General features: G+C 45.8%; 1 protein-coding gene across 2 annotated transcripts in view; it reads left to right on the top strand.

Annotated features, from left to right (window-relative positions):
* The first annotated feature begins 601 nt into the window (after positions 1-601).
* The window catches only part of RABGEF1 (RAB guanine nucleotide exchange factor 1), a 34,043-nt gene continuing 19,522 nt past the window's right edge, over positions 602-15,122 (top strand). The window contains exons 1-4 of one of the 2 annotated variants that reach the window (XM_035139230.2): positions 602-683; positions 8,537-8,725; positions 11,020-11,186; positions 11,846-11,965. In XM_035139230.2, coding sequence (XP_034995121.2) covers positions 8,547-8,725; positions 11,020-11,186; positions 11,846-11,965 — 466 coding nt within the window. In that variant the 5' untranslated portion in view covers positions 602-683; positions 8,537-8,546. The remainder of the gene's footprint in view (positions 684-8,536; positions 8,726-11,019; positions 11,187-11,845; positions 11,966-15,122) is intronic. The other variant, XM_035139233.2, reaches the window with a different exon arrangement.

Here is a 15,122-nt window from a genome sequence, read left to right as displayed (position 1 = left end):
GTGTAGGATGGTGTGCAGAACAATTTACAGCATCCCCTATTCTCAGCACTATCTATTTTTCAATGTGTGTTTCATAGCTGCCAAGTTCTCCCTTTTTTTAGGGGAAATTCCCTTATGCTGAATAGGCTTCCTCGCGAGAAAAGGGAAAACTTGGCAGCTATGAAGTTGTAAAAACAACTCCCAAATACCCCCCCCCCCCGACTTTCATTACTTAAAAAAAACAAATCTATATCAGGAATGGGGAACTTTTCCCACTCGCTCATCCCTCCGTTTGGGGTTTGAGACATGCACCAACACAGTTGGCTTCGCGAAGAGGCAAAAATGCTCTCGTGCTCGTCATGACTGCACACGTGCACACGAGTGGTGCTTCTTCTGCGCATTAAGCCGCGGGCCATCCACACGGGGACCCGGAAGCGAGGGCTACCTACACCTCTACAAACTTCCGTATCTCTACAGCGTCCATGAAGTTCCTCCCTCGGTCCCGCCCCGCCCCGCCCCTCTGTCAGCCTCCGTCACGTGCTCAGGGCGAGCGGACGCCCAGCGACGCCCTTCGCTTTCCCCGCTGCGGAAGTGACGCAAGGACGCCGAAGGGCGGGGAAAGGAGGAGGAGGAGGAAGAAGGAGCCGAGAAAAGGAGAAACAAGCTGGTGAGGAGACGCAGGAGGCGGCGAAGGGCCCCCCCAGGTGAGTCTGGCTGGCTGTGGGGCTGAAGAGGGAGGGGAAAAGGGGTTTCAAAACCCTGTGGAGTTTGGGGGTGGGTGGGAAGGAAAGTGAAAGGACCCCGCACCCTCCCCCCCCATCTTTCCTTCCTTACTGAGTAATCTGGGAGCTTTAATTGCTGTAATTAAAGTGTTTGTCACCGAATTGCCCTGCTATTGTTAATCTATGTATTGCACCTTCTTACCCTCCAAGGAGCTGAAAGTGAGGAACGTGGTTCTTCTCCCCCCTTCTCCGTGTAATCCCCACAACGACCCTGTGAGGTAGGCTAGGCTGAGAGACAGGGACTGGCCCAAGGTCGCCCAGGGAGCTGCATGATTTAATGGGGATTTGAACCCTGGTCTCAGCCCAGCGCTTCAACCACTACACCACACTGGCTTAGTTGGGTTCAGTGGTTTCAGTGGGTCAGCTTTGGGTGGAGCTTAGTTGGGTGCAACCCACTGTATTATGTGGCTAAGATCAAAGTGAAAGATATGTTGTATAAATCATATTTAAAGGTAAAGGTAAAGGGACCCCTGACCATTAGGTCCAGTTGTGACCGACTCTGGGGTTGTGCGCTCATCTCGCATTATTGGCCGAGGGAGCCGGCGTATAGCTTCCAGGTCATGTGGCCAGCATGACAAAGCCGCTTCTGGCAAACCAGAGCAGCACATGGAAACGCCGTTTACCTTCCCGCTGTAGTGGTTCCTATTTATCTACTTGCATTTTGACGTGCTTTCGAACTGCTAGGTTGGCAGGAGATGGTAGGTTGGCAGGAGATGGTAAATTGGATGGTAGGTTGGCAGGAGATGCTAGGTTGGCAGGAGATGGTAAATCATATTTACGACGGCTCTATTTTGCAAGTTAACTATAACTGTGTTTATCAGTTAATGCATTATATTTACCTTATTATATCTTTATTATTTATGGATCACCTGTACATTATATTATCAGTGAATGATGGTATCATTTTTTAAAAATAATTTTAGCATTATGGATCTTATAAAATGTTAGTTGCTGTTTCCAGCTGCGTGAATGTTTTGAGGTCTCTGCCTTTTTAAACCTATCTTTGATTTTTTAAATTGTTTTTCAACCTATTGTTTTGATTATATGGCTGTCATTGTCCTTGAGACTTAAGTGAAAGGTGATATGTAGAGCAGACCCACCAAAATGAAGGGACCTAAGAAAGTCCATGGGATCACAAAGAGTCGACAACAAGGAAGTCATGCCCATTCATTTCAGTGAGCCTACTCTGAGTAGGACCAACACTGGTTACAGTGAAATCAGTGGGCTTGAGTAACGACGACTTCAGTGGTTGACTTTTTGAGTTGGACGTCACCTTAAGTGCTGCATAGTGGGTCACTTATCTCCTCCCCTGAGGACAAGGTGGTCCTTTATGACCACAAATGGCAGGTTACCTAAAAATATATCCTCTATATAGAATATGTAATTATTGTATATAAAGACTTAACAACAGTAGATAAAACTGGAATTAAATTTAGTATTAATGTTTAAAAAAATCTCATGGTGAAGAAGCAGTTATAGATGGGCTGGTCTTCCCTGACTTTGGAGGAAGAGTGCAAAGGTCCCTCTTGCATGAACTGGGAACTTAAAACTATAAATAGAACTGTTGTGTGATAAAGTATAATTAGTTTTTGAGTTATTTTAATAGTGATTTACAGGCTTATGCAGAAATGATTTAATTTTTTTTTGCTTCAGAAGTTAGCATGTTGTTCTCCAACTGTTGGTATGGAGGCAATCATGTTTTGATGTCAACTTATTAACTGTGTGCGTGTGGATAGTAGTAATTTGTCTTAACTTTTTAAATGAGTAGTGGGAGCTCTCCCCCCCCCCCACATAAGCTGGGAGCTTAACATTATTATGATTAGCAGTATTTTATGAATTTTATTTATTTTAGTATTATGTTGATATCACTGTTAAATGCAATAATAATCTAGTCCGTGTTGCAGGGTGGTTGTCAGGAGACAAATGGGAGTGTGGGGAAAGAATCATATCGAGGATTGGGGACAAAATCGTAGCTCAGGTGGATGCATGCACACCAAGAATTAAGCAACAGGTATTCTGAGCATGTTATCAGTCAATGAATTTTTGTAACCTGTACCAGAATTAGGATCCCATGTTCTGACCCACAAAAGATCACTATTCACTTTTCCCCAAGTGGTGTTTCCTAGGGAAGTAATTTATTCCTGCATTGCAGGAGGTTGGACTAAGGTCCTCAGGAGGTTCCTGCTCCTGAGGACCTTAGCCTATAAAATAGGCTAACTTCCCAAGAGTGGTGCATGCTCTAGTTATCTCCCGCTTGGACTACTGCAATGCGCTCTACGTGGGGCTACCTTTGAAGGTGACCCGGAAACTACAGTTAACCCAGAATGCGGCAGCTAGATTGGTGACTGGGAGCGGCCGCTGAGACCACATAACACCGGTCCTGAAAGACCTACATTGGCTCCCAGTACGTTTCCGAGCACAATTCAAAGTGTTGGTGCTGACCTTTAAAGCCCTAAACGGCCTTGGTCCAGTATACCTGAAGGAGCGTCTCCTCCCCCATCGTTCTACCCAGACACTGAGGTCCAGCGCCGAGGGCCTTCTGGCGGTTCCCTCGCTACGAGAAGCTAAGTTACAGGGAACCAGGCAGAGGGCCTTCTCGGTAGTGGCACCCACCCTGTGGAATGCCCTCCCACCAGAGGTCAAAGAGAACAACAATTACCAGACCTTTAGAAGGCATCTTAAGGCAGCCCTGTTTAGGGAAGCTTTTAATGTTTGATGGATTTCTGTATTTTGGTGTTTTGTTGGAAGCCGCCCAGAGTGGCTGGGGGAACCCGGCCAGATGGGCGGGGTATAAATAATAAATTATTATTATTATTATTATTATTATTATTACAGCATTGGAAGAGCTCTCATTATAAGAACTGATGCCTGAGTTTGTTTCTTCCTCTAAGCAAATTTAAGCGTAATCTCCAGTGGCAGGGAGTTCCACACCCAAAAAGGAAAAAAATATCCAAGCAGTTTACAACAAATTAAATAAAACAATCCAGCATAAAACAAATTCAAGCTGCAAGGACAATATTTCATATCCTTAAGTGACATTTTGTGTTCTCAATATTAATCATCTACTTAATTTTTATAGCTGCCCCATAGCAGAAGTACTCTAGGAAGCCAGTGTGGTGTAGTGGTTAGTGTCAGACTATGACCTGGGAGATCAGGGTTCAAATCCCCTCTCAGTTATGAAGCTCACTGGGTGACTTTGGGCCAGTCACAGCTTCTTAACCTACCGTACCTCACAGAGTCATTGTAGGGATTAACTGAGGAGTGGCGTGGACCATGGGCTCCTTGGAGAAAAAAGCAGGATATAAATGCAACAAAGAAGCTCTTCTGCTTACCTGCTTAAGAGAGCTGGAGGGGCCAGCTAGATGGAGATGTCTGTCGCCAGCCTGGCATCAAGATATCTCTGTGTGGTTGCAATTGGACCTGTGCCAGTTGCAAAATGTGTCAGGCGCTTGGCTATTTTCTAACACTTATCCCAAGGGAGGTAGAGGGGGTGAGGAGGCTTCCTATGGGGGTTAACAGAGAATTGAGTACAAGGAGGTAAACCGACATTTCTGTCCTGTGAGCAGATTTAAAAATCTACCTGTAGACACACTAAACTGAAGTGTATATGGACATATGAAGATGCCTTACTCTCATTAGACATTTGGTTCATGTCCCCTAGTGCTGTCGACACTCACTTGCAGCAGCTGTCCAGAGTCTCTTATCCCATCTCTTCAGCCTGGGTAGCTCGGTTGGTTACTGTGTGGTGCTGATAACGCCAAAGTTGCCAGTTTGATACCTTATGGAACAGCTGCATATTCCTGCATTGCAGGGGGTTGGATTAGATGATCCCAAGAGTCCCTTCGAACCATACAATTCTATGGTTCTCCTAAAGGGGAAATGCTGTAGCTCAGTGGTAGGGTGTCTGCTTTGCATGCAGAAAGGCTCAGCTTCTATCTTTGGCCTCTCTGGGTACACTGGGAGAAACCCGAGTCTGAAACCCTAGAGAGCTGCTGCCAGCGTAAACAGTTCTGAGCTAAAGGAGCCTAAGGCATTCCTTAACTGGAGGGACCTTTTGCATACACAGAACAGTGTGCTGTACTAGGAAGAGACGGTGGCTCTTTGCTGATGGTGACCCATCTGCACGGCAATCTGCCCAGTGTTTTTTCTTTGTGTTCCCCTCATGCTTTTGAAGAAAAACGATGCTTGGAGTTCTAAAACTAGAGGAAAACGCTGACTTCTTTTCCTCGGTCCTTGCTGCAGCTTGAATCCCGGTTCTCTTCCTCCATCCCTGCCTGCTGCTCCTTGCATTTCCCCAGCCTGCTGAGCCTGGTACTGCCTCTAGTGCAGAGGTGGCTCCAGCCAGTTTGTTCTGAAGATTAATCATCTGGAGCTGGAATTCCTCCCACCCCCTTGAGTGGAGATGTGCACTCCAGACTTTCTGGTACAAGTTGAATTCCCTACCCTGTGCACAGAAGATCAGCATTTGGACGCCACATGGCTAAATCCAGGACCCAATTGTGTTTGTGCCTTCTCTCTCACCCATCTTTCTGTCACTAGCAAGAGATTGGTAACTGTGTTAAAGAAGTGTGCATGCACACGAAAGCTCATACCAAAATTGGTCTTTAAGGTGCTACTGAAGGAATTTTTTTTCTTTTGTGTTAAAGAGGACTTTCTGGGAACTGATTTTCCCCCTGGGCTGTTGCCCTTCCCTCCCTTCTCCACCTCATTTTTCAGATGTAGCTGCTGAAGTGCTGCAGGGCTACTGTTTCTGTTTCACTTTGTGTAGCAGATTGACACTGCTGCCCCTGTAAAAATGAGCTCCTGACCTTAAACCCCTCTAGCTCTGGCTGTTGTCTTGATGTGCAGGCAGCTCAGCCCCTCCCCATGATTCTCTGGTGACCTCACAACATGACTGCCTTTTCAAAACGCCTGTCAGGGGTTGCAGAACACCTCCCTCTCGCTCTGCCCCTCTTTCTCAGCACCTTTCTGGATTAAATGGGTCAAGCACAACTATCCCACTGTGTGCTGAGTGCGGCTGTGGAGTCGAGTTGCCTCCTAGATCCTGTAGAGGATTCATGGAAAATACTGATGATGAAGTCATCCCAGTCCTTTCCGTTCCCGAGGCTTCTTGCATACTGGTGACATTCCTGAGTGCCTCTGCGTGTTTGACTCAGCAAGAGCAAACATTTGCACACTCTTAGATGTATTCCTGGCCTGCAAAGGCAGCTCTCCTCTTTCCCCATCAGTGTTGGGCTGCCAAGTTTGCTTTCAACCTCCTACTTAGAAAAAGGGTGTTTTCATTCACTGGTTGTCAGCTGCTCCTGATGAACAGCAGAAGACTTACTTGGATTCTCGTGGCTTAGTTAGGACAGGCTTAATCATTTTCTGTTTGTTCCTTGTTCTGTATGAACATGTGCAGTTCCCTTATTCTGAGTGAGGTCACTGGGCCAGCTAAACCAAGAGGCTCCTCACGGTCTTGGGCAGAAAGATATTTTCCCAGTCTTTCTGGATGCAGAGGTTGGGTAGAATGAGAGCTCCTTACTTCAGGGGTGACCTAGGCTAAGTAATTCTGCATGACACATCTCCTGTTCCAACTTGCAGTGTGCAGTTTCTGGGACTCTTCCGTCTTGTACAGTGGCATTAGTTATTTCTCAGTTTTTTATGTTAAGCACAAAAACCAACAACGAAACACTCCTAACCTGAAGAAGAATGCTGAGGAACTCAGTGCTTTCTTGCTTGCTTGGTGACTATTTAGTTCCAATAAAGGTGTTACTGCTGCTACTCTTGGATTCTCTCCCCCTTTGGATGAACACTCTACCTCCAGTTTTAATCTCTGTATATATTTCATATTTGCATCTTGTTGTGAAGTGACCTTGCCTACTTCCCTTGCCTACCAGCTCTATGCAGGTTGCTTTTGCACGCAGCTCCTGCCCTAACTGGGCCCTCCTTGCTGGCTTGTTTTGTTTTGGTCATTTGAAGGAATGACAGACTGTCCTTGCATAATCTCCTTGGGCGGGACACAGTTTGCTTGACTAGTCCTTGCATAATCTCCTTGCAGACACACTTTGAGTGAGTTGCACAAAAGCGCCTACCTGGCATGATAAATCTTGACAGTGCCAGTTTTCCCTGCAGGTCCGGGTGATAACTTCATAGCTATCAGGGTGGCTGATAACACATTTTCTCTCTGTGCTGTCTTGATAGTTTTCTGCAGTTGGCCTTTTTGTTCCTGCAATTATACTGAATTGCTGTGAACGCATATTCTTATCACATGATGCCATGAGGCTGAGGCTGTTTCTCTCCTGTTTAGGGTGTGTGTCACTGGCTGTCAGGAGCAGGTTGGCAGTAAATTACATGGCGTTAGTGGAGTTAACTTTTTATTCAAGGAAACATGGTCAACTCAGGAGGCTGGGCCTAGTGAGCACAGCAACTCCTCTCAGCAAATCTTGCAGTTTTATAATAAGGCAGTTGTGCAGATTGAAGGTTCCTGACCTTCCCACAGTTGCCTAAGTCTCCTCCTTTGCCCCTGATTCCATCCCAAGCAATCTGAAACTTCGTTGCCATGCCTGTCTGTCCACCCTCTTCACTCTTCACCCCTCTTCTGGCTTAGCTCTGCTGTCTTCTGGTTCTGGGAGACCAGGGGGGAGGTGAGCTGCTCACAGCAGGATGGGGAGAACCCCTGGCTTTTTCAGCAGCCTGACTCATCTCTGCCAGAATGGTGGAAGAACGATAGTCACAGACCTGTTTTACTCACAGACTACATATAACCCTATATATACCAGTAATTGTGTTGCCCACTCTAGGCATTGCCATGATAAGAGGGATGCATGTGTAAAAATTACAGTCCCTGAATGCAAATCATGGCATAGCCTCAGTCAAACAGTACTCATATTTTGGGTGGGTAGGTTGGTGAAATAGTTGGCAACCTCCCATAGTGATTTTGGTGCCAAGACTTTCTCTCTTTCCAATGCAGATAAGCTGGCCACCAGCCATGCTGCTATTTCGCTTGGCCTTAAATCTTGTTTTCTACGACTATTTTATGTTTATAGCTCAAGTTCTGGACTCTGTTGGCCTGTGTGTGTGTTTTCTTTTGCTGCTAAATCTTGCAGCATGTTACGTTCTAAGAACATGAGAGGGGCCTGCTGGATCAGGCCAGTGGCCCATCTAGTCCAGCATCCTGTTCTCACAGTGGGCAACCATATATACCTGTGGGAAATCTGAGCACAAGAGCACTCTCTCACGCGGTGACTTCCAGCAGCTGGTATCTGGAAGCATTGCTGCCTCCGACCATGGTGGCAGAGCTGAGCCATCCCCGCTTATAGCCATTGATAGCCTTCTCCTCCATGATGAGACTCATGGTACTCATTGCTAATTTATCTATGGTAATTACAACACTCTATGACATCTTTCCCCATCCTGGTGCCCTCCAGATGTTTTGAACTACAGCTCCCATTGGCCCCCAGCATCATGCAGCTGTGCTGGCAGGGACAGATGAGGATTGTAATGCAAAACATCTGGAGGGCTCCATATTGAGAAAGAAGGATTTCTAGGATTGCATAACAGGAGCTCTGCTTCTTGGAAGACGGCTTTGCTCCAGTAGCATTTTATTATTACCTATCTTGAACTCCTGAGGAATTAGGGAGGGGAGGTGCTGTGTGGCATTTTGTTCCTGGCATTGCAAATGCCGCTTTCCCCAGCTGGTTTCTTTGATTTGTGTAGGGCCTCCCCCACATTTACTTATTGGAGTGACATTTAAAAACAACCCCCAAATTGCATCCTTTCCCCTCCCACCACAGCAGGAGCAAGATGAGCCTGAAGTCGGAACGCCGAGGCATCCACGTGGACCAGTCCGAACTGCTCTGCAAGAAAGGATGCGGTTACTATGGCAACCCGGCTTGGCAGGGCTTCTGCTCCAAGTGCTGGAGGGAGGAGTACCAAAAGGCCAGGCAGAAGCAAATCCAGGAGGACTGGGAGCTGGCTGAGAGGTAAGGAGGTGTTGGCGTCAGGAAGAAATGCTTAGCTCCAGCTTTCGTAGCATTGCCACAAATGGCAGGTTAATCTGTGGCTTGAATTGCTTTTGTAAACAGCCCCCTAGAAAGATAATGCTTACAGTCTCAGTAACATGTCAGTTCTTTGGTAGGATATCAGGTGGGGGGGCAGCTGAAGTGTATGTGTATGTGACTGAGAGGGGGCGTTTTGGTCATGGCTGTGCTGAAACTGCAATGTGGACAGTTCCCCAAGCAGTAAGGAACATGGGAAGCCAGCTCATGCTGAATCAGAACACTGGTCCCTCTATCTCAGTATTGCCTAAACTGACTGGCACTGGCTCTCCAGGTTTTCAGGTAAGGAGTCTTTTCCAGCCTTTTCTTTTAAAAAGCTTTCCTTGATCAGCGAAAAAACCCCACAGCGTTTCATAAGGCCCATAGTTGTTGTTCTTCACACACAAGATAATTAAAAGCACGAAACAGCAGATACATTTAAAAGAAGACTAAAAACAAGTGGATGCTACTTGTATCCAACTGGGGAAGCCTATTGGAACCAAAAACCTCTCCAGCTGTTTCTGTAGAGGGCAAACAGAGGGTGCCTCCTTCAACCAAACTGATCAGTGGTTTGGAGCACGTTGAGGAACAATATTTTTGGCTTTTTAGTTTAGACAGAGGACTGGAGAGGCGGGGACACAATAGAAATTCACAAAATTATGGACAGTGGAAGAAGTTCTCTCTCTCTCTCTCTCTCTCTCTCTCTCTCTCACACACACACACACACACACACACACACACACATAAAACTAAGACCCAAGAAAACTGAACGCTGGATGACAACTGGAAGTGGTTTTTCACACAGCACATGGTTAACCTGTGGAATTTGCTGCTGCAGGATGTAGCAGTGCAGTGGAACCTTGGTTCCCAAATGCCTCTGTTGTCGTACATTTTGGTTCTCGAACGCTGAAAACCCGTGGAAGTAAATGGTTCCATTTTTGAATGTTTTTCAGAACCTGAACATGCGACATGGCTTCCGCTGAGTGCAAGAAGTTCTAGCAACCAATGGGAAGCTGTGCCTCAGTTTTCAAACATTTCGGAAGCTTAACAGGCTTCCAGAACGGATTTTGTTTGAGAACTGAGGTACCCACTGTATATGGTCTAGCAGCTGATTGTCTCTGTTCTTGCACTTCCAGCCCACCTGGGACAGCTAAGGGGAAATAAGCAGAGATTTATACCAAAATAGGTGGGGCAATTGTCTGGATAGGGTAGAGCAAAGCTTTCAGAATTCTTACGCTTGGTGTGTGTGTACGTGCGTGCGTGCCCATACATTGGAATGGGTTGCAACATCCGGATCCTACTAGCTTAAAGGTGGAAGGAAGACAAGATACCAGCAATAGATGAATGGCAACTGATAATGATGGGCTATGCTTATAGAAAAGCTCAGAGACAATGACATTGAGAAATTTAAAAAAGAATGGGAAGCATTTATTGGATGTTTACAAAATTATTGTAAACAAATAGAAACACTAGCAGGCTTTGACTAAACATTTGCAAGTAGTTAAATTGAGATAAAATTTATGGAAGGAAATTTGAATTGAAATAGCAAAATTTGATAGCATGCAATTAGAATAAAACATAAGGATAAGAAAAAGAGGTTTAAGTAAATTATGCAGGAAAGGTATATATTCAATGAACCAGGAAAGGAAATGGAGGGAAGTCAGGAGGTTAAAGAGAATCTCTGAAAAGATCTTTTCTTTCTCTTTCTTTTTCTTCTTTTCTTTTTCTTTGCTTCTCTTTACTTTTATTTCACTTTTTATTTTTTATGTTGGCTAGTTTGTATATTTAATTCTACTTGACGGAAAATAATGTTGAAGTTGAAAGTGTAAAACCAATAAAATTTATGTACAAAAAAAAAAAGAGGTACGGACCACAACATCCCTTCACACAGTATAAAGTGATCACATTTTTGTGCTCTGGGTTCAAATGAATAAATGAAATTTCTGCAAGTCAAAAGTTGGCAGACTGTGAAATGGGCGAGATAAAACCATTATCTGCTAGTTCTTCTGCTTGCACATTCAGAAATGGTATGCACTTATTGCAGTCTATAGTATTGCCATTCCCAGCCTGCTGCAAGGTTGTAGGCCAGAAGCCTGGCTTAAATGTGTGACTTGATTTTATTGTGGAGCCAGAATCTGACCCTGGGGGAGACAGGAGGGATTCCCAGCTGATGGTGAAACTCAGCAGCAGTGCTTCTTGCTGGAACTAACTGTGGCTCTGTTTTCTCCACCCGGTTGCAGGCTTCAGCGTGAGGAGGAGGAGGCCTACGCAAGCACTCAGCACCCTCAAGGGGCTCAGTCGCTCACGTTCACCAAGTTTGAGGAGAAGAAAACCAATGAGAAATCACGGAAGGTGACGACAGTGAAGAAATTCTTTGGGGCGTCATCTCGACCGGGAGCTAAGAAGGGTAAGGGGGGGAGCGGTTAGGGGGGGCTTTCAGAAACAACAGCTGGGTAACGATTTCAAGTTTTTCTGTTTCACTAGCCTTTTGGATTTGTAGACCGCAATTATTGTGGCCCTTTCCAGACTCTTAAATCAGCTGGTCTGAGTCATCACCTAACTCGGAAGAATATTATTTTATGATAAACCAGCAGAGCTCTCAAAGTGCACAACCCACAGCATATACAGTTGTATTACCTGCATTGTAAAGGGAACACTACAACTGATGACCGCATTGAGAGCCATGTTTGGTCCTCCATTCTCAGCAGAGATGGTTTTTGAGATGGCCTTTCTGCAGAGGGTTGGAAGAAGTGGGCTGGGTGGGGTGGGGTGGCGGAAGCGAGAGCTTGCAACCCAAGAGTATTAGTCTGCAGTTTCAAAGGCTAGGGCAGGAAGAGACAGTGTAGGCACTGGGAGATTCCCCTCTCTGCCTGTTTTAACCCCTTCACACACCCTTCTCAGCAAGTCCTAACCCACACTTCCCACACTATATAACTACCTGCAGTTCCTCAGGGCCTCTCTTCCTGTCTGTGAAGGGAACTGCCAGATCTTTGGTCTCTTCTTTCCTCCCTCTCCCTTAACTGTGTCACCCTTGGGAGCCCTTTGCCTTTTTTGCATTTGTTCCAGCCGCTCAGGAGTCCAGCGTTAAGTCCGGACAGCTTGGGAAGGAGCTCAGTGCTGATAACCTTCTCAGGGACTTGAAGGAGATTTTTACTCCACCCTGGGAACTCTCTTCTCCTGCTGAAGGTAACGCGGCCCAGCCGCACCAAACCCGCCTTCTCTGCTCATTTTAGCAGCTTTGCCGAATCCAAAGCTAGGGTTGTGCCAGGAGTAGCTCTCATCAATTGATCAAACTGCTTCCTTAACACCTTTCCTGTGTTGGAGACACCGCAGTCCTTCAAATTGAGTGCGTTCATCATTTCCCTGCAACACGACACAACAAGCAGTTCTGTTGTTTTGGTTGAACTTTCTGCCGGAAGGTCCAAGGCCACGACTCGAGTTAAGCAAAGAACTAAAGCAGCAGGTTTTATTATTTATTGATTGCATTTTCATCCCACCTTTTCTCCAAGGAGTGCAAGGTGGCGTACATGGTTGCCCCCTCTCCTCATTTAATCCCCCCGCAACAGCCCAGTGAGGGTCGGTTAGGTTGTGAGGCAGTGAGTGGCCCCCAAAGTTGCCCAGTGTGAGCTTCATGGGGATTCGAACCCTAGTCTCCCAGGTCATAGTCCCAACCATTATGCTACATTGGCATTTCTACCTCTGCTAGCTTGGGCTTTGGAGCAGAAGGTTACAGTTCAATAGAAGGAAGCAATTTTACTATGAGGATGCAAGAACATGGAGGCGGCTGCAGCGAGCGAACTGCGGTACCTGCTTCCGCAGGAGGCAGTGATGGCCACCGACGTGGATGGTCTTAAAAGAGGATCAGACAAGTTCATGGAGGACGAGAAGCCTGTCCTTGATGGCTTTACTCTGTCTCTGTGGTTGGAAGCAGCGGTGCTTTGAATATCAATTGGGCTGGAAATCGCAGGAGGAGAGAGAGCTGTGGTGCTCAGGTCCTGCTTGCAGGAGGCATCTGGGTGGCCACTGTGAGAGCAGGATGCTGGACTAGATGGGCCACTGGCCTGATCCAGCAGGCTCCTCTTGTGTTCTTAGGTATCTAAGCGTCACAAGGCTGTGTACAAAAATACCTGCAGCATAAATAAAATAGCAGCTGGCATCGGGCCAGAGCATATATATTCCAAGCTGTTGTGATAGCTGGTATGAGGGTCTAACAAAGGTGGGAGAGAATATGTTTTTAGTGAGATGCTGAAGGGTCTTCTGTGTCTGCGCCTGTCTTGATTCGGAAGGGAGGCAATTCTATGAGGGTGTCCTCCCGCTAGTCGCAGTCAGGCAGTTCTCTGCAGGCTGCAGCACAGCCAGGAGGACCTTGTCAGACGACCTTAGCTGCTGTGGAAGGAGCAGGCAGCCGCCCAGGGGCTGATGGGAATTGTAGTCCAGAACCTCTGGAGAGCATCTGATCAGCAAAGGCTGCTCTAAAATTTGCTGGGGGGCCTGCAGGGGCTTTTTCTTAGAGAGTTTCTTGCCATCAAGCAATATGCAAATGTTGTTTAGATAAATAAAATAAGAAGCCAGAGGCTACCCATGTTCCTTTAGGAGGAAGGGAGGGTTATAAATGTAATTAAAACATTCCAGAAGGTAGCTTAGGAGCCTAAAAAATTGGTTCTTTCCTTCAAGGAAATATGGATTAAAAGACTTTCTGCATTGCACACTGTTTTAACTTACAAAAGTGTTGAATGTGCATAATGGAGTCTCTTGTGTGCGTTGATGTTGCTTTTCTTAGGTTTTAAGCAAAACTAAAAATTCTCAGGCCTTGAGACTGTTCTGAATTGGAATATTTCCTTCCAGCTCTAAGAAGGGCAGATTTTTAAAAAGGCTCTGAGAAATAGAAGCTGTTAGATCAAAGCTGCCCCTCCAGGCCATAACAGTGAAAAGGGGAAATTAGGAGTTGTATGTGACAGAAATGAGATTATATTATTTCTAATTTTTTTTTAGGTCAACTATTAATGTTCTTCTTCCTTTAAAAAAGCGACTCTTTGAATGTGGAAATAGAACAGGGCTGAAGGTCACCTTTGTCACAATTATAACCACACACTATGACTCTGCCCCTAGTTTGCAAATTGACTTGACCTTACATAATTCTAGTTTTGCTAGTCTTGGGAGGGGCAGGGACTCAATTAATTTTATTTTTCAGTTCAATTCAGTCCAGTTTATATTCTGCTCCTCTTTATTGAGGAGCCATGGGCAGCAAACAGATGTGCCATTTGAAACAAAAACAAAGCAAACATTTTAAAACATTCTAAAAACATAATAAAAACATCTACAATCAGTTTACCGTTCAAAAAATTACAGGCCATTAAACACATTTTTCCATCCCATGTCCTCAGGGTTGCAAGGAGCAGTCTTCTTCAGTCACCATATGCACCTGGGTCAATAGAAACGCTTTCAAATTTCTCCGGGATAAGGATGGAGACAATCACACTTCACTAGGGAAGGTATTCCACAACCAGGAATACCTCCACTGCAAAGGCTCTTTTGTGGGTCAGCACAAGGTGGGCAGCCCCGGTGGCAGCCCCACCAAGAAGGCCTCACTTGCTGGTCATAGGGTCTGAGATGGTTAGTATTGGGGAAGACGCTCTCCCTCCAATTGCTTGACCAGTTTTCTTGCTTATGAGAATTAAGCAGTATTAACCCCCACACTTCCAACCCTACCTTTGTCCCAATAAGGACTAGAAACATGTTTTTAAGAAATAAAAAGAGAGCTGTGTGTATCCACAGCCATATCCTGCACTTTTTTTGGCTTTCCAAATCCAAGCTTTTCTATCTGCAGCAGTTTCTGTTTCTGTTTCTTTGGCTTTGCCCTGTTTTTTCAAGGGTTCTGTGGGATCATATTTTAATAGAAACAGCTTCCTACATGGTTTCCGTTGTGCTTGCATGACACATTTCCCATTCACCATATCTGTCTGGAAGGCCGATGGGAACCCAGGAAGCTTCCTTATATTACACTAAGGCAGATGTTGGTCCATTTAACATGGTGCTTCCTACACTGACTGGTAGCAACTCTCCAGTTAGAGTATTCCCAGAGCTACCTGGAGATACTGGGGATTGAACCTTATGCAAAGCAGATGCTCTGCCACTGAGCTCCGGCCCTTCCTCAGGTCCCCCAGCTTTTCTTGAGCACTACCTCTTTGTGTTCTTCTGAACACAGTAGGGCTCTCCTCTTCCTTGCTGCTTTTTGCCAAACTTCTAATGAGCTGCACTGATTGGCTGTTTCAAGACATTGTACCCCCTTCCTCCCCACCCAAAAGGTGGACATCGTATTTTTGAAGTAAAAGGCTGGATCAAA

Source organism: Zootoca vivipara, chromosome 15 (genome assembly GCF_963506605.1).
Source record: "Zootoca vivipara chromosome 15, rZooViv1.1, whole genome shotgun sequence".
NCBI lineage: Eukaryota > Metazoa > Chordata > Lepidosauria > Squamata > Lacertidae > Zootoca > Zootoca vivipara.
The sequence above is the reverse complement of the archived record's forward strand: the minus strand, read 5'-3'. Positions and strand labels throughout refer to the sequence as shown.